The sequence below is a fragment of the Podarcis melisellensis genome (assembly GCF_964234715.1).
Source record: "Podarcis melisellensis genome assembly, chromosome: 3".
Taxonomy (NCBI): Eukaryota; Metazoa; Chordata; class Lepidosauria; order Squamata; family Lacertidae; genus Podarcis; species Podarcis melisellensis.
Window position 1 is genome coordinate 56,191,269 of NC_138530.1, and position 22,129 is coordinate 56,213,397.

At 39.7% G+C, this 22,129-nt stretch overlaps 1 protein-coding gene across 3 annotated transcripts in view; it reads right to left on the minus strand.

Annotated features, from left to right (window-relative positions):
* Positions 1 to 22,129, minus strand: part of AKAP12 (A-kinase anchoring protein 12) — a 57,462-nt gene that overhangs the window by 7,410 nt on the left and 27,923 nt on the right. For 2 of the 3 annotated variants that reach the window (XM_081905111.1, XM_081905110.1), the window contains exon 2: positions 17,871 to 17,988. In XM_081905111.1, coding sequence (XP_081761237.1) covers positions 17,871 to 17,988 — 118 coding nt within the window. Of the gene's footprint in view, positions 1 to 8,871; positions 9,007 to 17,870; positions 17,989 to 22,129 lie in introns of those variants that run through there. The other variant, XM_081905112.1, reaches the window with a different exon arrangement.

Below are 22,129 nucleotides of genomic sequence, written 5' to 3' on the forward strand. Positions count from 1 at the left end.
CAGATACATCGTCAGTTATTCAACAAAGGCAGTTTTACAGAAAGAAAAGGAAAAAGGTTATAAGCAAAAAAGAGATCTTACTTTACAAAACAATTTTTCATGATCTACTGGACTTCCCCACATCTTCCATCCCCTGCATCTTTTTCAATAAAATAAAGTTACAGCAAATTAATACCTTGTTTCCTGTGTTTTGTACTTTCCTCAATTGTATATTAGGTTTAGGGGAAATATTGTTAGTTCACAATTCCAACAGTCCTCAATATAGAAACTTTACCCTAGACTTTAGTCATTTCATCATCAGAACTTAAATTCAGCAATATCAAAAATTTGAAATCTGAAGCTTGTTGTCTAAAAACTTAACAAATTCTCAACATTCACATAACTTATAATGTTTTTGTAAATAGTCCTTAAATTTTTTCCAGTCCTCTTCCACTGCCTCTTCTCCCAGGTCTCGGATTCTGCCAGTCATTTCGGCCAGTTCCATATAATCCATATAATCCAGTTCCATATAATCCACTCAAAAGTTTTGGCTCCCGAACGCCGCAAACCCAGAAGTGAGTGTTCCGGTTTGCAAACTTTTTTGTAACCCAAATGGAACGCCCTCCCATCAGATGTCAAAGAGATAAAGAATTACCTGACATTCAGAAGACATCTTAAGGCAGCCCTGTTCAGGGAATTTTTTAATATGTAATGCTGTACTGTTTTTAACACTGATTGGGAGCCGCCCAGAGTGGCTGGGGAAACCCAGCCAGATGGGCGGGGTATAAATAATAAATTATTATTATTATTATTATTATTATTATTATTATTATTATTATTATTATTATTATTAATGTCTGACGCGGCTTCTGATTGAGTGCAAGAAGCTCCTGCAGCCAATCAGAAGCTACGCCTTGGTTTTTGTACATTTTCAGAAGTCAAATGGACTTCCAGAATGGATTCCATTCAAGAACCAAGGTATGACTGTATGCCTTTTAAAATGCATGATAAAAATAGATTCCATTATTTTAAGGGTATCTATACATAAAATTAACAAAACATAATTATATAGAGAGATAATGAAGTGAAATAAAGTCACTTCAAAATTTGGTTGGAAGCTTTATACTGGAAAAACCTAGGGCTTCAAAAGAATTTTAAATAAATTGTGGACATCAGAAAACAAATATTTTGCTTTCAGAATTTTGATAATGTAAAGGCAGCCACACCATGTTCCCAACCTGACATTCTACTTCCAAAATTTAATAGTATTTTTAATAGCATCTAAGTCAAGCCAGCAGCCGAGACCATAGTCTATTTTCATTAGTTAAGAGGCTTTTCTTGCTTTATATTTTTAGAAACCACATTGAGGTTTCTTACAATCAAGCAGTTTATCAATTTTATAAAACAAACAATAAATTTTGGTTGTGATTCCTGGAAGACCTGCTCCATGCCTTGCAAGCCTTTTTTCCACCTGGCCTAGGAGGGAGGGGCCCTGAATGACTGACTCCAGGAGGCTGCTGAGGTACTGCTTAGGGATTTGTTTGTTTGTTTGTTGCTATTATTGCTGTTAATTTTTGTATCTTTATTTTTAGGCATTATGATTTATGTTGAAATTGTTCAGTTTGGTTGTGCACTTTTTGATGTGTTTTACTTTTGCTTTGTTTGTAATTATATAAATCTTTTTATGTTGTAAGCGACCTTGAGCATGGTTTCATTTATGGAAAGGCAGCATACAAATAAAATTATGATGATGAAAAATACACTGCGCAGCAGAAATAAGCCCAACACTTGATCTCAAGACAGCACAAATGCCTAGGTAAACAGGTATGTACCAAGTTGTCAACAAAAACTCCCAAAATGAATGAAGTTATCTGGTGTATCGCTAGAGGGAGCGAATTCCACAGGCAAAGTGCCACAATGTTAAATAAATGAATTACAGTGGTGCCTCGCAAGAGTAAATTAATTCGTTCCGCAAGTCTTTTCGTCTTGCGAGTTTTTCGTCTTGCGAAGCACGGTTTCCCATAGGAATGCATTGAAAATCAATCAATGCGTTCCTATGGAAACCGCCTTCAGACCAGGTCCGGGGACAGTCTGTCCCCCGACCTCTTCTGAAGGCCGGCGGAGGGGGGGGGCGAAAGTCTTTGCTTCCCCCCCGCCTGCCTTCCCGGGACAGCGGAGACTTCTCCGCTGCCCGGGGCGATCTTAAAATGCTGGCGGCGCTGCGTTTCTCCGCTCTCCCGGGAAGGCAGGCAGGGGGGACAAAGACCTTTGCCCCCCGCCGGCATTCAGAAGAGGTCCAGGACCTCTTCTGAAGGCTGGCGGGGGGCAAAAGTCTTTGTCCCCCCTGCCTGCCTTCCCGGGGGCTTTTAAATCGCCCCGGGACAGCGGAGAATTCCTCCCCTCTGCAGGGCTCCCCAAGCGGCGAATGTCTGCCCCGCGTGAGGGGCACTCTGCTTAAGAGCGCCCCTCGCGCCGGGCAGCAGGCTGCTATCCGCAGCCTAGGTGGGAACTCTTCTGAAGGCTGGCGGGGGAGAAGGGCTTTTCTTCCCACCGCCAGCCTTCAGAACAGCCTTCTGAATGTTGGCGGTGGGAAGGAAAACCTTCCTCCCACCGCAAGTCTTCAAGACAGGTCCGGGAACAGAGGAGAAGCGCTGCGCACCTTCCCCTCTGTTCCCAGACCTGTCCTGAAGGCTTGCGGTGGGAGGAGGGCTTTCCTCCCCACCGCCAACATTCAGAATGCTGTTCTGAATGTTGGCGGTGGGGAGGAAAAACCCTCCTCCCACCGCAAGCCCCGGGAACAGAGGAGAAGCCCTTCGCGCCTTGTCCTCTTTTCCCGGACCTCCCACCGCAAGCCTTAGGACAGGTCTGGGAACAGAGGAGAAGGCGCGCTGCGCTTCCCCGCTGTCCCCGGAGATTTCCCTATGGGCTTTCGTCTTGCGAAGCAAGCCCATAGGGAAATCTGTCTTGCGAAGCCGCTAAAAATCGGAAAACCCTTTCGTCTTGCGGGTTTTTCGTTTAGCGAGGCATTCGTCTTGCGGGGCACCACTGTATGTGAAGAACCATAGTTTTGTCTGTCCTGAATCTCCTTCCTAAGCATCTGCTGAATTAAGAAGCAGGAGTATTTTCTGACATGTTAATTATATAGCAAAAGAAAGAAAAAACAATTCTGTCTATCTGCTTTTACTGTAAAGGAATCTTTTAAAAGTACCCCTCTATTAAAAATGCTCCAGATCCTCTAACAACTAAATCACATCTGATCTGATTTGCATTACATTAAGCACACTTCCTGACCATGATCAAACCATAATAAAGCAATAATCAATGGCAACTTGCCCTTCCATACAGATGGCTTCCATCTCCAGCCATCCCCAGAATAATTCCTCAAGAGATGTATGCATACTTTCAGAGAGCACTAACATTTTATAGTCATTATCTGCAATGCAGTACCTTCCATATCAACAGGCCAAGCAATTCAAATTTGAACGATTTCCAGTTACCTAAGAACCTTGACTACATATAATTGTACTAGATTTGGCTAAGTACAGTATTGGGCCTGTTTCCCAGGCTTTTTAAAGCAGGAGAAATCCAAGTCTACTAGAACTGCTGTAATTGGACCTGCTTAATCACAAACACCTATCACTAGCAACCTTCAAACCATACACTAGGTTCCTATGATACACTGTATGCATTTAGCTTTACTTAAAATTGCAATGAGATGAAGCTGCAGTAAGTGGCCTGAGAATGTTTGCTTGTCAAAACAAAAGTGTCCACATTTAGGATGTTTCTGTGAGAAATCTATGCAGTTGCACCGTAACTTTACTTTGAGACTTTCTGGTGAATGCTTTGAAGACCAAAAACCCCCCACCCCTCTACCTGAAGAACTGTTCAGCTTCAATTTGTTACCAATTTTTTAATACTTCAGTATAGACAAGATCTACCCTGCCAGACCTTTTGAGAATTTGGATTGGAAAATCTTATTATTAGGAATGCGTTTTAGTTGATGCTGTTCTTTTAATTGAATTTTTTGTTGTTTTATTCCGCATCATAAGCCACATTGAAGACTACATGGTGGAAAATTAGCTACCAGACTAAGTTCAAGGTGCTGGTTTTAGTGTATAAAACCCTATACAAATTGGAATCAGGATACCGAAATATCATCTTACCCCTTACATATCCAGTTGACCCCTGCACTCTGCAGGTGAAGAAGGCCTCCTGCAAATACTATTTTATTCTGAGCTCTGTTCTGCACAATTTAGGTATTAGGCTTTTAGTGCTGTGGTACATACCCTTTTGAATTCATTCTCTTTAAATATTAAACAGACCCACCCCCCATCTCTGTTGTCTTGTTGGTGCCTACTAAAGACCTTCCTCTTCCTACAAGCCTTTCTTGTCGAGTTCTTTCCCAGTCTGCATCTGTGTTCAAATTGTTTTTAATGTGTTTTTATTGCTTGTTGTTTGCCACCCTAAACTCCTTTGGGAGGAAGTGAAGGATATAATTTCTATGAATTTAAGCAGAATATAAGTTAAACATAAACAAATTGGTCCCAGAAAGCATTGACTGTTGAGATACACATTCCTCTTGCTACTAACACCATTTTCAACTATGGTTTAAAGGTTAGCACACAGCATGTGGGTGCATGCTGCTGAAAGGACAAGCATTTCACTTCTCCTCTGCTCCAGCTATCACCATGCTGCTAGGAGCTAAGCCGTGGTTTGGCTTAGTGTTATGTTCAAACCAAGGTTTGTGGCTTGCTTTCTCCAAACAAGCCACATTCCCAGCAGAGGAGCAAAACTACAACAGTTTGCAGCTTTAAACCACAGTTTAGTTTAACTCTCATTTAAAGTACCTTGTGAAGCAGACCATAATATTTAGAAATTAATGATTGCAAGTTTATCAGGCGCTGTCTTATTGTTCCATTGTCATTTGACATGTCAGAAGCAAAACAATTATCTTCAAAAAGAAAAATTAATTTGTTGACAAAAATGAACAGCAGAGGGCAGTATTTCATTGCTATTTTACTATACAAATCTAAAGGTTTATGTGAAATACTAGGTGCATAATATAGACGAGATTGGATATAACTACATTCAATGTATTTTTTAAAACTCAAGATATGCTATGCTTATGGATTCATAAGAAAAAGCATGCCAAAACAAAATAACTTTCAATGATGCCTATGAACAGCAATGATGCCAATAAAATAAAATTCACTGAAAAAGTATGATTACTGCTTTTAAGAGTACTAATTACAATTCTAGAAAGGTTTACCCCAGATCAACTTGAAAATGCTGAAAACTACTTTGTGTGTCAAGGAGTGGCTCCACCCAAACATCCAAATATTGTACCCCAAAGCTTCTTTAGCCACACCCTGTCCTACATCAAGTCTCCTCCATAGTTCCATTCTGTGAGTGCCCAACAGCGCTGCTCACTATTGTAAAAAGCACTCATTACTTTGCAGAATAGCTTTATGTGCAGTTACATCAAAGGGATGGTGTAAACAATGTTGATTTCAGGTCTAAAGACATTCAAAACTATCTGTCAACCATAGAGAACAGTGTCTCTTAGTATAACTCTGCTGTTTGTGGTTTGCTTCTCTGAAATGCCAGTTCATACTTATATATGGCAGTAATGACTCAATGAAGTCATCATTACTGACTTTGTTCTTAATTGTGCAGTGTGAAAAGAAGTGACAAGACAGCTTAACTGAATGTCACATGTATACATGTAATGAAATTTCAGCTAGCTTTTTTTTTTAAGGTTCCGTTAAGTTTCATCTCCCCCCGTGCCCCCAATACTTTGGGGTAGAGGAAGATTTTAATCTGAAAAATAGGACCTTGAAGAAGGATTAACTCCAGCACTGTAATCACAATTTTAATTTATACTTTAGACACCAGCATGACTTTTTCAGATTTCTACGTAACCAGAATACCAGGAGCTGAGATTCTCTCACTCCTGTACTCTACCTTTTTTAAAAAAAACCTTAATGAGGCGTTAGAATGATTTAAGCCTTCTCTGTCACTGAATGAGAAGCAGAACAAAGAGTAAAAGGCACCCTTTTCTTAGTCCTCTGATCAAGCCAGGAAGATCTGGCAAGGTATGCATGCAGGTGGTGTAAATGAGAACATGCACATTCAAAATCATGATACTCATCCAGCCCCACTCCACAGGCTGGATGAGTCATGGGAATACACATTACATCTATGGCTACTAGTTGTTGCAAGTACTTGTACTCAATCTCTCTTCACTACAACTTCCCTTCGTATAATACACAGGCACTCATTTATTCCCACAGTTGATATTGATGTGGTTGGTACTATAGAGCTTATTTTACTTAGAACGTGCTGTTAGAAATCTAGGTCCAACATTCACAGTCATTTCACATACAATGTAAAAAGAAAACACTTCCTTATTACTCTTAGGGAAAACTCTAGCTTGAGCCTTAAAGCAGTTGTTTTATGGCGATGCCCTGATTAGGAAGATAAACTATCCATTCCAACATGAATAGAATCAAGTGAGTGTCTACTGCCACAATACCTAAAAAGTGTTACACATACATTTTACTTCTAACAAACATTTCAAACTTTTTCCGTTTCCCCCACCTTCTCTCTCTCCTTACAAGAAAGGAGAGATACCATTTCTTGTAGTTGGAAGACAGAAAGTATTTCTCAGGCTGTAATAGTTAAATCTGAAACACCTCATGTGCTTGCAGTCAACCATGTCAACATCTGGAGCTGGTTGACTCCCCCCCCCCCCCGGGATTTGCTGCCCTGCCCTGGATTTTCTCCATGAATTCTCTACATTCTGTATCCATCAGATATATGTCATACACACCCGGGTCTCTAGTGTTCCAAAATTCTCTAGCCACTGAAAGTCTCCAAACAATTTTTAAAACAAAACTTAAGTTTATTCCATATTTAAACATCTAAGACCAGAATAGTATCTCTATTTCATAGTTAATCCCACTGCCATCAGTGTCGCTGATTGTGTTTAACTGAGAGCAGATCATTGCCTTGAAATATTTGGTTAAAACCAACTGCTGTTAAAAAATTCACAGCTCTATTTTGTACCTAGTGTTACAACATATTTAATGTGGAAAGAAAATTGCTCACTGTCATGAGTCTAACAACAGCTGGTCCAACTGAACAATTTAAGAATGAATTTGAACTGCCATACTTCTTCACTCCAAGTATAAGCTGGCTTTTTGTTATAGGAATTCAATTGCTGGATACAGTTACATTGAGATTAGAAAAGGCTATGCAGGGCAAGCTTTAAAATGTATTTTACCTACATTAAACAAATGAACTGACCTCTGTGGTGATGTCAGTTCAACCAGCACTTTACAACTGTAAGAGAAGCCATTTTGGCATATAACTGTATATGACATATGGAGTTTTAAGATGTCCCAATTTACTACCAGAATCATAATAAACACATTAGCATTCTGAACGAGTTACAGTAAAGTCAAAACAGAATTGGTTTCTTTCGGTTATCCACATGGGATGCATATACATTCCACAGCACTGATATTGTAAAAGAAAAGAAAAAAGTCATAGTTCTGTTTGTTGGTGCTAGTACTATTTAATGTTTATGAGAAAAGATCAAACAAAAATGACTAATAGGCAAAACTGAGGGGAAATCTCAGTAAAACATTTTGCATAAGCTGAAAATATTTATTGCCTATATTGCAATAAATATACTATACTGTCCACCATCACTGTTCTTTTTTTTCTATAAACGATGGAATGTTTCAACAAGCATCTCACCAGGAAAGATAAAATGAAGTGTCTAAACCCTGGCGCTTCTAAGTATTGTTTTTCAGCAACTGTTCCCAACCATTCAGCAATATACTGATGAGTTTCCAAAGGTCTTTGTTTCCAAAATTAAGTTGTAAAGCAGTTTGGGGGCAGAGGGGGTTATAGCTTCCCTCCAAGCACACTAATTAATTCACTCCAATTTAATGATTTTATGTTTATGAGCAGATACATAGTCCACTTTTTAATGAATAAGATGAAGTGAGCAGTGATCACTTGAACTTCAGAAGTTAAAACAGATGTTTGCTCCATTATTTATGTAGAAAGGTTGTGCCTGGGGTCAAGGATAATGGAAATTAAGGAAAAGGAAGTTTACTTTTAAGACATGGGAGGTTGCAAAAAAATATGAAACCTAGGATCAAATGGCTGAGAGAAAACTCACAGTGTAAATTAAGTGAAATAATATGGTAATTAAATGACATGACTAAAGACTAAATGGGGGGGGGAGAGAAATGAAACTTTTTTTAAACTTATAAGTACAGAATTCTCTGACATTTGAAAGATCAAAAACAAGCAAGCTTAGCTTCTGTGAGTAGAAAAGATACCAGAGAATATAAAGTACCCCTGCCAATATAAAATCACTAATCCTAAAGTACTTTGTAATCTATGAAATACTGTTGCATTTGAAATACATTGTTCTATAAATTAAACTTCCTAATTTAAAGCGTAAACATGTAGGGAAATTGACCTAACTCAACCACATAAAGATGCTTGAGTTCAACCATATTTATGCAGCAGTAAATGTAACTGCAACAGGCTTTCTAGGTGCACAGAGCTGCATCTTTAGGATTTTAATCCAAAAACACTTTCCCACTCCTATTTAAACATAAATTATAAGTTTTAAAAGTTATTATAGCTGCAATACTTTGCCCACTTATCCGGAAATAAGCACCACTGAACTCAATGGGATTTACTTCCAGGTAGACATGTATAGACTATGCTGTACATGGCTTAATAAAGAACTGCTCCAATATGTGTGTCACATACTTGAGTCCTGGACAAAAGTGCTGCTGCATAGAATCACCATCACAAAGAGTCAACAGAGCCATCAATACAATTCAAAATGTAAACATTTCATACCTGTTAGAGTGATAGTTCCCAGCATTTTCTCTACCCTTTGGCAACCTGGATTTTCCTCTCCTCAAAGCAAGACACTCCGTTGTTTTTATTTCTCCAAGTCACAGTGCAATCAGAGGGAGGGGGGTAGGAGGGAAGCAGAGCTAACAGAAACACGTTTCAGTCCTTCAGTGTCTGATGAAAAAGGCAGACTGAAGTTGTGTTTCAGCAGACTGGTCCTTGACAGACAGCTCTCTGTGGCCCATCCCCTCCTTAGCTGCTCGCTGAGTGGGCAGGTTATATTCCTAAATTTAACAATGAGATCTCCACCCTCTGACCAAACCACATTCCCTATTGTTACAAAGGGCTTTATGCAGATCACTGGAAGTCCTTTAGATCAAGGAGGGTGTGTAATATACCTGTCTCTCATATTTACTACATGCCTACTAAGTGAAAAGAGAAAAATTTCCAGAACCACTTTCTATATACAAAATAAGAATATTCCAGCAACCAGACTCTTTCCTCTAGGAACTTTAATCTCATATATACAGTTCAATGCCATGGTTAAAAGTTCAGTGAAGAACCTTGCAACCTTCATAGAATCATAGAGTTGGAAGAGACCACAAGGGCCATCGAGTCCAACCCCCTGCCAAGCAGGAAACACCATCAGAGCACTCCTGACATATGGTTGTCAAGCCTCTGCTTAAAGACCTCCAAAGAAGGAGACTCCACCACACTCCTTGGCAGCAAATTCCACTGTCGAACAGCTCTTACTGTCAGGAAGTTCTTCCTAATGTTTAGGTGGAATCTTCTTTCTTGTAGTTTGGATCCATTGCTCCGTGTCTGCTTCTCTGGAGCAGCAGAAAACAACCTTTCTCCCTCTATGTGACATCCTTTTATATATTTGAACATGGCTATCATATCACCCCTTAACCTCCTCTTCTCCAGGCTAAACATGCCCAGCTCCCTTAGCCGTTCCTCATAAGGCATCGTTTCCAGGTCTTTGACCATTTTGGTTGCCCTCCTCTGGACACGTTCCAGTTTGTCAGTGTCCTTCTTGAACTGTGGTGCCCAGAACTGGACACAGTACTCCAGGTGAGGTCTGAACAGAGCAGAACACAGTGGCACTATTACTTCCCTTGATCTAGATGCTATACTCCTATTGATGCAGCCCAGAATTGCATTGGCTTTTTTAGCTGCCGCGTCACACTATTGGCTCATGTCAAGTTTGTGGTCAACCAAGACTCCTAGATCCTTTTCACATGCACTGCTCTCAAGCCAGGTGTCACCCATCTTGTATTTATGCCTCTCATTTTTTTTTGCCCAAGTGCAATACTTTACATTTCTCCCTGTTAAAATTCATCGTTTGTTTTGGCCCAGTTCTCTAATCTGTCAAGGTCGTTTTGAAGTGTGATCCTGTCCTCTGGGGTGTTAGCCACCCCTCCCAGTTTGGTGTCATCTGCAAATTTGATCAGGATGCCCTTGAGTCCATCATCCAAGTCATTGATAAAGATGTTGAATAAGACCGGGCCCAAGACAGAACCCTGTGGCACCCCACTAGTCACTCTTCGCCAGGATGAAGAGGAACCATTGATGAGCACCCTTTGGGTTTCGTCAGTCAGCCAGTTACAAATCCACTGAGTGGTAGCATAGTCAAGACCGCATTTTACCAGCTTCTTTACAAGAATATCATGGGGCACCGCACCTTGTCAAATGCTTTGCTGAAATCAAGGTAGGCTACATCCACTGTGTTCCCTTCATCTACCAGGCTTGTAATTCTGTCAAAAAACGAGATCAGGTTAGTCTGACATGACTCATTTTTCAGAAATCCATGCTGACTATTGGTGATCACAGCATTCCTTTCTAGGTGCTCACAGACTGTTTGCTTAATGATCTGCTCCAGAATCTTCCCTGGTATTGATGTCAGACTGACTGGGCGGTAATTATTTGGGTTCTCTCTTTTCCCCTTTTTGAAAATAGGGACAACATTTGCCCTCCTCCAGTCTGCCGGGACTTCGCCTGTTCTCCAGGAATTCTCGAAGATGACTGCCAGTGGTTCTGAGATCACATCTGCCAGTTCTTTTAATACTCTTGGATGCAGTTCATCTGGCCCTGGAGACTTGAATACATCTAAACTAGCCAAGTATTCTTGTACTATCTCCTTAGTTATTCTGGGCTGTGTTAACTCTGCTGAATCATTTGCTCCAAATTCTTCAGGTCGGGCATTGTTTTCTTTATCGGAGAAGACTGAGGCAAAGAAGGCATTGAGGAGTTCAGCCCTTTCTGTGTCCCCTGTTTGCATTTCACCATCTTCTCCTCTGAGTGACCCCACTGTTTCTTTGTTCTTCCTTTTGCTACGAACATACCCATAAAAGCCTTTTTTGTTGCTTTTAACCTCTCTAGCAAGCCTGAGTTCATTCTGTGCTTTAGCTTTTCTGACTTTGTGTCTACACGTGCTGGCTATTTGTTTGAATTCCTCTTTGGTGGTTTCCCCCCTTTTCCATTTTTTGTACACATCCTTTTTTAATCTTAACTCAGTTAAAAGTTCTTTAGATAGCCACCCTGGCTTCTTTAGGCACCTTCCATGTTTCCGTCTCATTGGTATTGCCTGAAGTTTTGCTTTTACTATCTCCCTCTTAACAAACTCCCAGCCATCATGAACTCCCTTTCCTTTTAGTATTACTGTCCATGGGATCTCACCCAGCACTTCCCTAAGTTTTATGAAGTTGGCTTTCTTAAAGTCAAGAAATTGAGTCCTAGTATGCTTGGCTGCTCCTTTCCGCTGTATAGTAAACTTCAGAAGAGCATGATCACTCGCGCCTAATGATCCTTCCACTTCTACCCCACTAACCAGGTCATCAACATTGGTTAGGACCAGATCTAAAATGGCTGTTCCTCTTGTTGCTTCTCCCACTTTCTGGACAATGAAGTTGTCTGCAAGGCCAGTGAGGAATCTGTTTGACCTTATGCTCTTGGCTGAGTTTGACATTCAACAAATATCCGGGTAATTGAAGTCCCCCATTACTACTATCTCCCTTCCTTTTGCATGCTTGGCTATCTGTTCCAGGAAGGCATCATCTATGTCCTCCGTTTGGCTTGGGGATATATAGTAAACTCCCACAATGAGGTCACTGTTATTCTTCTCTCCCTTAATTTTGACCCAAATGCTCTCACTTTGGCTTTGAGGTTCTAAATCTTGGATCTCTTCACAGTTATACACATCCCTGACATATAACGCCACTCCTCCTCCTTTCTTGTCTGGTCTGTTTCTCTGAAATAGATCGTATCCCTCCATTATTACATTCCAATCGCAGGACTTATCCCACCAGGTTTCAGTGATGCCTATTATGTCATATTTAGTTTGCTGTACCAAGAGCTCAAGCTCATCTTGTTTATTTCCCATGCCTTGTGCATTAGTGTACAGACATTGAAGTCCATTAATCATTCCCCCGTGTCTCTTATTTAAGGATTTTTTCCTCCCACCACTAGGTCTGCGTGCTGTTTGCTCCATTTGGTCTATGACATTTGGATGATCATCTTCATCAATTGATAGACTCCTACCTTCAGGAGCACTGGCTCCCTTGTAACACCTCAAATGCTAAAGCAATTATTATGGCAATTATGGCATAGTATGTCATAGACTGGAAACCACTGCATCTGATGCAAGAAACATTATATTCAATTGGCAATTACGTATACATATTTGGGGTGCAGGATGGGGGGATATGAACACAGTGGGATCAAATTGCAATGGAATACAAATAGTGTGGAACATTTTCGTTAACGTTCAAATGCATGAAATTTGTCAGACTGCAGACAAGCAAATTACACGTTTAACGTTTTGCTTAATCCATAGCTGTGGATGCAATAAACCACATGCAATAAACCACGTTTAACGTTTTGCTTAATCCATAGCTGTGGATGCAATAAACCATGGTTTGGTTCAGCATTATGTGTGAACATTATGTTAAATGTGTGAATACCTTTAACATGTCTAGTTTTCTCCTAAATAGCTTAGGGATATCAGGATCATGTCAGCACGGAGGGGATTCACCATGCCATTCCTATCACAGTCATAGTCCTGATGACTAAACCCAGGAAAAAAGCTTCTCTCACATGGATCCATAATGGAAGGGAAAGGCTGAAACCTCCTTCCGTTGCACCTTCATCCCAATCCCACCTATCTCCAGAGGCTGTTATTTATAAGGAGACAAAAAAATGAACACTCACACATTTACGGTAGTTTTACATTTCATTTGGCCCAGAGTGTGCACTGTAGAGGAAGGTGAGTAATGACGAATGAGTTGTCCTTCAGACACGATCTAACATTACTATTCTTCTCACTGAACAATCCCAGTAACCTCTAACCCAGAATTCCAATGAATAATTTGAAAACTAGTGACATGCTTTTGCCCTAACGTTAGCAAAAACAAAACACAAACCCAAGACTGACAAGATGCAACAGCATATGCCATGACTATTTTTCCCATGGTGAATGTATCAAATTTAAAACTACAATTAACAAGTAGAAGCTGCAACAAAATATTGCAGCATGGATTGATCAAATTCAGGTTGCCAGTCAGCTATGCTCTCTCCATGGCATTCCCCTCCAAAAAAAGCAAGCCTTCAGTGGTCACTGACTATTTCCAGCTACTTTTGGAGAGATGGATGAAGCTGAAGGCTGGAAGTCTCAGGACAGACAAAAGAAAGTACAGTACTTATTCACAAAGCACATAGTTAAAACTATGGAATTAACTCCCAAGTGGTAGTGATGGCCACGGACTTGGATAACTTTTTTAAAAAATTAGATAACTTAATGGAAGATAAGGCTATTGATGACTACTAGGTACAATGGCTATATTTTCTACCTTCTACCTCCATGTCTTCTACCTTTCTCCCTATATTTTCTATGGTTGGAGACAGTATGCCACTGAATACTCATTGATGAGAATCACAGGAGCGGGGGAAAGCTGTTGTGCTCAGGTTCTGCTTGCAGACGTCCTGTGGGCATCCGGTTGTTCACTGTGAAGACATGGAGTGCTGGACTACATAGGCCTTTAGCTTGATCTTTTGGGCCCCTCTCAAGCATTTATGCACTAAGGAAGAAAGCATTATGCTTGTGTAGTCCTCTCTCCACTGTGCTCTGCTTAATGAATTATGTCTTGGTTTACAGAAAACCAATTTAACATTATATCTGAACTGGGAAACTATGGTTTGCACTTGCCCTGAAAACCATGATTGTAAACTAGGGACATTTCTGATTCTCATCAAGACCCTCCAGAAGTCAAAAGTATGTCAGAAAGAGCAAAAAAGAAACATGTGGGCTGTAATATGAGAATGTCCAGAAAAATACTTCCTATTTTCTGCTAGGACTAGCATCTGACAAGCAAATGTTTGATGGAAACCAGATGTGTCTCAGTGGTAAAATAGAAATATGTCTAGCTAATCTCAAGATAAAGCAGGCACGCATTTTCTGCACTTTCCACACCAACAGGTCCAGTTCTTCTGTAGGAAAAAGTAATGTGAGAAGTGGCCCCTTGACTCATTGGTAAGCCCTCTCTTGTATTTCAGTGATTTAGCTAGTCTGGAATGCAGAAGAATTTACCTGCTTTGTTTAAGAAAGAGTTCAGCTACTCCTATTACCTTGTGAACATTTTCCTTCCAATGAAATGCCCAGCCCCATACACCATCACAAACCAGTCACCTCTAAATCAAAGAGACTGTATTATTTTTGAATCCACAATATTGATTTGTTAAGAGTTTTTAAGTCTTACAGACTTTTTGGTGTACAACCCTTTACGGTCTTCACCTCATTTATACCCCGATCATATTTACAAAGGAAGATGCTGTTGTTGAAGGCTACCCAGCAAGCTTGGTGTCCATACTCAATTTTCAACTCTCTTACACATATTTCAGCACTTGTTTTTTGCTCCCAAAACTGCAAGTTATGCTACTGTTCTGAAGACCAACATTAGTAGTCTCCAACTTTTATTTGTTTTGGTATTAAAATCCTTACCTGATGAGTTCTGGTACCAAACATTCCTTCTGGTCTATGGTACTCTAAATTCCTAAGCTTAAAAGGTCTAAGATGCCTACTGGGCCAGGTAGGTGTTACTATTGCTATATAAAGCCCTTAACAACTCAGGATCAGTTTACCTGTGAGATCACTTCATCCCATATATGCCCACTCAATTGCTTTGATCTGCGGAACTGCCACTTTTACAGGTGGCACATAATATCGGTTCCACATTTGTAAGAACTTATTTTTTTAATGCGGCAGTGCAAATACTCTGGAATTCCCTGCCAATTGATATAGCTGTACAGTCATACCTTGGTTTTGGAACAGCCTAGTTCTCGAAGGGTTTGGCTTCCAAACAATCAAAACCTGGAAGTGACTGTTCCGGTTTTCAAGTGTTCTTTTGGAAGCCGAACGTCTGACGGGGCTTCTGATTGGCTGCAGGAGCTTCCTGTAGCCAATCAGAAGCTGCACTTTGGTTTTTGAACGCTTTGAAAGTTGAACGGACTTCCGGAACGGATTCCGTTCAACTTCCAAGGTATGACTGTACTTTTCTTGCTGCCTGCTAAAATCAATTGTGTTTAGACAAATGTATTTGGGTATCTAGAACACTGATGTGTTTTAATCTGTTTCAGTTTTAGTTTTTTAATGTTTTAAATATCAAAAGGTATATAATTTGCATGAAATAAAAAAAAACCTAATTGCCACCATTATCCCTACTGCACTCTCTCTCTCTAATAGGCCATGAAACAGACTATAACAGACTTTGACTATAAACACTGCATCATCCCTGACATTCTCCAATCAAACTGTTTAAAAAGCTGTCTTAATCAGTAGGACAAATCTGGTTTTAAGAACATCAGCTTAATTGGACTGTGGATAAGGCTACCCAGTACATTTCCCCTTCCTGACTCACAACTGGAATTAAGAGAGCTTTGTCTACACAAAATCATTATCAAACATGTAAAAAGTGAATATGTTGTCTTAACAGCAGCTTTTGTATATAGAAAGAAGGAAGTAACAGAGCATTTCCTATGAGCCCAAAACTGGATAAGCTTTAACTGCAGGGAATGTGCATATGAAAAGTTTTTGAAGTTATGCCTCTATATCAAAGGGTTTCTGAAAAAACAAATGCAATCTTAACAATGGAAAAGATGAAAAGCTCTTTATAACATCAACAGTAACCATATATACTGTTCCATTTATAGCAAACAGATAAATTAAAACAAAAGCTACTATTAGTACTACTTATTTAAATCCTCATGTGACTTTTTGAAAACTTGTATCAGTACTTGTATCAGTCAAATACACTAGAACAACTAAAAATCTGCACTTAAAAGCAGCTGGTCAGTCAAAATCAGTATGTCAAGTATTTCAGTATTTCACCCTTCAGTATTTCACCCTGAAGATTGTCAGGTTATGGCACTGTAGTGATGGGAAAAACTATAAATAATATGGGTTGCAAACATGGTTGGCATAAAGAACAGAGGCTGAAACAAATTTGGTGAGATTTTGTACTACCATCTATAATGAAAATAAATAAAACTTCATTTCTGAGCTATAAGGACTGCAGACATATGCCTTTTAAAAATGTGACTTTATTAATGGACAAGATTAGAAATAGGCATATAAGAGGCTGTGGCTCAGCAGCAGGAGCAGGTGTGCTCAGGCAGAAAAAGTTTCTAACATTCAGAGGTATCTCCAAATTCAGCAAGCAATTTGGGTATATTAAACCAACATAAAATCACCAAAACATTTACACAGTGATTGAGAAACTTAAGTTATTTGGACTTTCTAACAACAGGATGAACTTGCTGCATGTTTTCTTTGCAACACAAACAGTTTGTTTGGGGCCTCTCTAGAGATATCAACTATTAGTAAGGGAGTGAAGAATGAAAACATAGACTATTTCAAAAACACTGGGCCTTAACCCAGTTCACCTTGGATACAACACCACACACAAGATTCCCATCGGGCTCAGAAAGCCCCATTTATTCTAAGGGTTTGCACACAGGGGCTGTTGCAAGAAATGAAAGGTCCATGCATGGATATTGTGCCCCCAACTTGACTTCTGCACATGTGCTCTACAACTTGTATATGCTCCAGAACACAAGTAACCCTTTTTAGTTACTGTGATGGGATGATAAGCCGCTTGTGCGTAAAAACTTAGTCCCTCAGAGTTTGGCAAAATCAGCAAACCTCTGTCTATAACGGAGCCCCTTAAGCATGGCTCCGTCAGTCGCTGGCAGAATCCGACAGTGGGTGTTTACGGAATCTCTTCCAACATAAAAGCTCCTTAACGGACATGCGTCTTCTGGACTCTCGGCGCGACAGTTTACGGTGAGGAGTGGGTGTCCCTATAGGAGGTCCTGAAACCTCCTCACTGTTATCGCTGGAAGTGTCTCTGAGCCATCCCTCCGACTCACTTTCCCTCGGAGCTCCTTCTCTCCCCCTGCTGGTTCCCTTTTCTGCTGCTAAGTCTCTCCTACCTTTCGTGAGCCCTTCCACCTCCTGAACTTCCGATGGTAGTTTCCTGACAGTTACTTACAGAGAAATAAGGTTGGATGAGGATATGGGAGGAGCACATGTGCTTTCCTTTCCTTATATAGCCTACACATGTAAGCACTTAGGTGAAGGCAGGAAAAACAGAGTCATATTGGACAATACAGGCAACCTATGCATGTTGGTACAGTACCTGCAGTGGAGCTAGATTGAACCTTTACTATTACAAAGAATCTGTAACATTACTGATTATGATTGGACCAGGCGGTGAGGGCCACTCTATTCAGGCACCTGCTCTTCTCCAACAGGTGGTCATTACTATCAAAGCTGGAAATGCCAATCATTTGTTTGGGGGAGGGCATCCCCAATTAAGGAACCTGGGATCAAAGTGTTAAATTAATAAAGTGATGTTTTGTACTATAGGAAAGGGCTCAAGGTACCAATTTCCTTTTGTGTGTCCCATAGTCCTGGGTAATCTTCCATGTCATTATAGGCATCTACTTACCATCTGTTATGACTGCTTCTCCCTGCTCCTTTTTCAGCTCTTCTGGCTTAAGGCTGAGCTCCACTTGTTCTTCTGTAATTCCATTAATAATGGATATCTGTCCATTCTTCTGTAAAAGCTGCACAGGCCAAGGGAGAGATTGGAGGAAGAAAGAAAGCAACAACTTTTGTAAGTCAAGCCTTGTGCTGGAGGGGGGGGGGGGAAATCACAATTACTTATTTTCTTCATAGAGATGAACGTGCTTTATCATTTATAAAATACATTATGTGCTACAGGCTGTTTTAAAATATTGTCGACCCACATTTCAGCATAAACTGCATTTTTTTAACAAAACTGTAACGCTAGACATCTCTAAAATCTTTAAAAAGTATGAAATACAGGATAGCAGAATCAAGCACAGATCAACTTGCTCAAAATAAAACATCAGGGGTCAACTCTCAGGATGAAATTTGGGAGAAGTACTATGTACAGTTAGTATTTATACTCTTTACCTTATTGGTATCCAGGCCAAATATGGGCCTTGATAGCTTTAGATAATGGTGGGATGGGTGTCATAAACATTCCTTGTGTCTCTCTGACTTCTATACCGCCATACAAAGAATTACATGATACAAGGTAAAAAGACAGATCCTATTCCTCAAAGAAAGCACCAGGTAAAATAAACAAAAGTACACAATAAGTCATTATCTATGACGACTCTACAATGATACAACTGTAACCATAGACATGCCAGCTATATGCAAAATTTTAAAAACTGTCAGAATATATTGTTTATCTTCTTACTGTGGAAAAAAAATCACAAAGTAAAAGTTATGACAGCATATTTACTTCTCTAAATATTTTTGGATTAATGATGCACAGACTCTTTTGGAAAGGTACATTCTCCCACAGCACTAACTTTGTGGGTCAATTCAATCTGTCCCACTGCATTAGCACCTCACAACTACTTATTTTACTTTGCACTCACATTAACTGCCTCATTTCTCAGAAAGATCTGTTCTGCAATTTAATCCAATTATGTCAACTATATTAAAGCAGTGTACTCAATTCCATGTGGAATGACTCAACTCAGTCAGATTCAAAGCAATTGTTTTGGAACATGGCTGAGAAGCACAAAAACTTAGCTAAGAACACGCAAATGAGGAATACAGGAAATAGCACTATGTCAGTTTTATATTATTTATTCATTTATTGACATTTTCTGCTACCTTTGTTGAGGAGAGGTCATACTATATTTAATCCTAACAAAACCAAAGGCTTATCCAAAGTCGCTCACTTAGCTTCATGGGGGAAACACGGATTTGCATAACATCATTAAAAATGCATGCTGCATGAGCCAGCAATTCATTTACTGCTCACTTGACCTCTATGTACTCTTTAACATTTGTGTACTTGGGTAACTTATTTTCACACCAAGGATCACTGTCTGAAATTTTCATCCAACACAAAGAACACATTGCTTAAGGTTCTTTGCTTGATGTTTGTTTACACTGCAATAGCCTGTTCAACACTGTTTTTTGCAGCCATCCAGACAGGCAGTTATGGGAAGCAGTGCACTGGCATTTAGATGCATGTGCACTAGAGTCAAAACGCAAGTTCTAGAAACTTGACCAAGGACTGGAATGAGAAGAATTCTAGTACATGTGCACACACTAATGAGATATATCCCCCAAAGGCAAAATAGGGATACTTGTTTTAACAAGAAAATAAAAGTAAAAACAGGGACCGACTTTGGTGAGGATGGCTGAAAGCTTTGAGGTTGCTACCAGATGACGTGTTTCTTGAAAATTCATCCCAGGTTACATGATGCGGGGGGGGGGGTATACAAGGCTGCATCATGCAAGTACTTAGCCCACATTCTCCAAAGTGTTTTCCTGTCACTTTCTTTACTGGAAAAAGTCTGATTCTTTTTTTTCCTTTTGCCAAATACACTTTAATTGTACAACCTGAGTTTGCCAGTGTGCAACTGAATGTAATCCACAAAAGAACAACAGTTTGGAAATGCCCAGAGGTCCAGGGTTATTCCTTCCATATTCATACAATACATAAAAACTATGGGTGGAACCCAATTGATGTTCTTGGGCTCACAGAAGAGCTTTCAACGTAGTGAAGGCATCTGTTAACAGAAGATGAGAGGATTATTGCCTATTCTGCCTGCAGGCCCTAAAGCCATCTTCCACCTTGCACCAAGCGGATTCCACCCTATTATTTTCTAAAGCGAAAACTGATGAAACAATTGGCTTTAAAACACACAATGAATTGTATTCAAATGGGTTGCATCCTTCTAAGAATGGAAGGGAAACTAATGTCTGCTGACTTTCCATTCCGCCTTTGTTCCCCTCAACTTATCATCTCCTCAAATATAGCATTCAGAAACTCAGTATTAGCATGCTGATGAATGTAGCAAGCTTTGCCCATTATTCTCAGAGAATCCGGCAGATATAGCTATGTCTTCCTCCACTTCTAATCACCATCATTCCCAACATTCCTCATGCCAGACCCAGGATCATTCCAAGGATTCCACATACCAGGCCCAAATGCATTAGTGCTAATTTTGCCTCCTTGTCTTAATCCTTCTACATCAGTTCTACTACAGATTCCTAAAATAAGCTAGATCCAGCTGTCTGAACAACTGATTAAACTAAATGGCATACTGAAATATTTTTCCACACTGTTAAAATGTCTGTGTTGATAGATTACTCAGCTGCACCATACCCTGTAAGATTTGAAAATCCTTAAGTGACACTGTAGTAACCATTTCAGTATTGATTATATCACCCTAGTTTATAGACTGAAAGCAGTTCAGCAGAAATGGAAAGAGCAAAATAACGGTGAGAGTCTTCAAACTCACACATTATTTTTAAAAGCAACAAAAAACTAACATGAGAGCCTTTCTGCATGAGCCAAAAAAATCTAACACTAATCAAATCCAACCATTTCCCATAAAAATCAATCCATTGCAAGCAAGTAGTTAGCCTCCATACGGTCACTATAAAGATTTTACTGGTAAGAAAAAAACAGAAGTGCTTCAAGATCAAATGAGCCCAATCTAAACAAAATCACACATTTCCTCACATTCTTGCCAGTTTTGCTTGCTGCAGCAGGCATTAGGAAGAAGAAGATGGGAGAGCAAGAGGCGAAAGGGTTGAATACCCCCTGCTCTCTCAAAGCTCTGGCAGTGGTGGCTGGTCAGTCCCAATTCTAAATCCACACCAAATAACTATCCTAGTTTAATAGTGAACTAAAAGAGCAACCTGAATAATATATCTCCATATTAGCTACCCAGGCGCAAGTGCATAGTTCAAGTGAGAAAAAGGGCAACCACACCAATCCACTGTTTGGGGGTATTATTTACTGGGTTTTAATATATTGTTTAAATTTTATTACAGTTTAATCAATGATTATATTTTATGTTTATATGTGTATTGTTTTTATTTGTGTAAGCCACCTTGAATCCCGGTCCAGGAAAAAGGTGAGATATAAATAAATATAACAACAACAATAATAATAATATGACAGACACAATCCAGCTCCCCTTGCCTTTCTTAGGAGCAACTGCATCAGTAAAATGTTCAGGAGTGATGTGAATGATTGGTCTCTATTCAGATTCCTCTTGTAAGTCACTTTGATTTACTTTTGCTTAAAAAGTGGTTAGTAAGTTTGATAAATAATAACAAGGCAATTGTAGTTCTACGTGGACAAACTTTCAATGTTAATGAAAACAGTAATAGTTACTGATTTTCTTTCTTTTTTAAATTAACAAGCATTTCAGATAGTTCTAAATCCCTTAGCTCAGAAGTGGAAACAATATATAAATACTGTATGGTTATCAAGGGTATTGATAGTTATTCCGGTGGAGATTACAAAGATTTCAAGGAGCTAAATACAGCCAACAGATATACACATCAGCAGGCCCAAAAACCAGTTAGAGAGCATCCTCTACCTTTTGTGAGTGCTCAGTCACTGAACCACCCTGGTGAGATCACCCAGGCAACTGTTTTCATTACAGAGGGGATAATTGTTTTCAAGCACTCAAATTGTTGGCCCAAGTTCCTGGTGATCTGCAAAAATCTGCCTATTGGATGGTGTTTTTAGTCTGACATATCTCAGAAGGTTCCTTACCCATGCTTTTGTGAATGTCCTGCAAATATAAAATCATCACACTCAACACAGAAGGCTGTTGATGTTGGATGTTATATGCTCAATCTTTTTAGGATTCAGCCACAAAACTTGCACAATTAAACAATGGGAAAGTAACA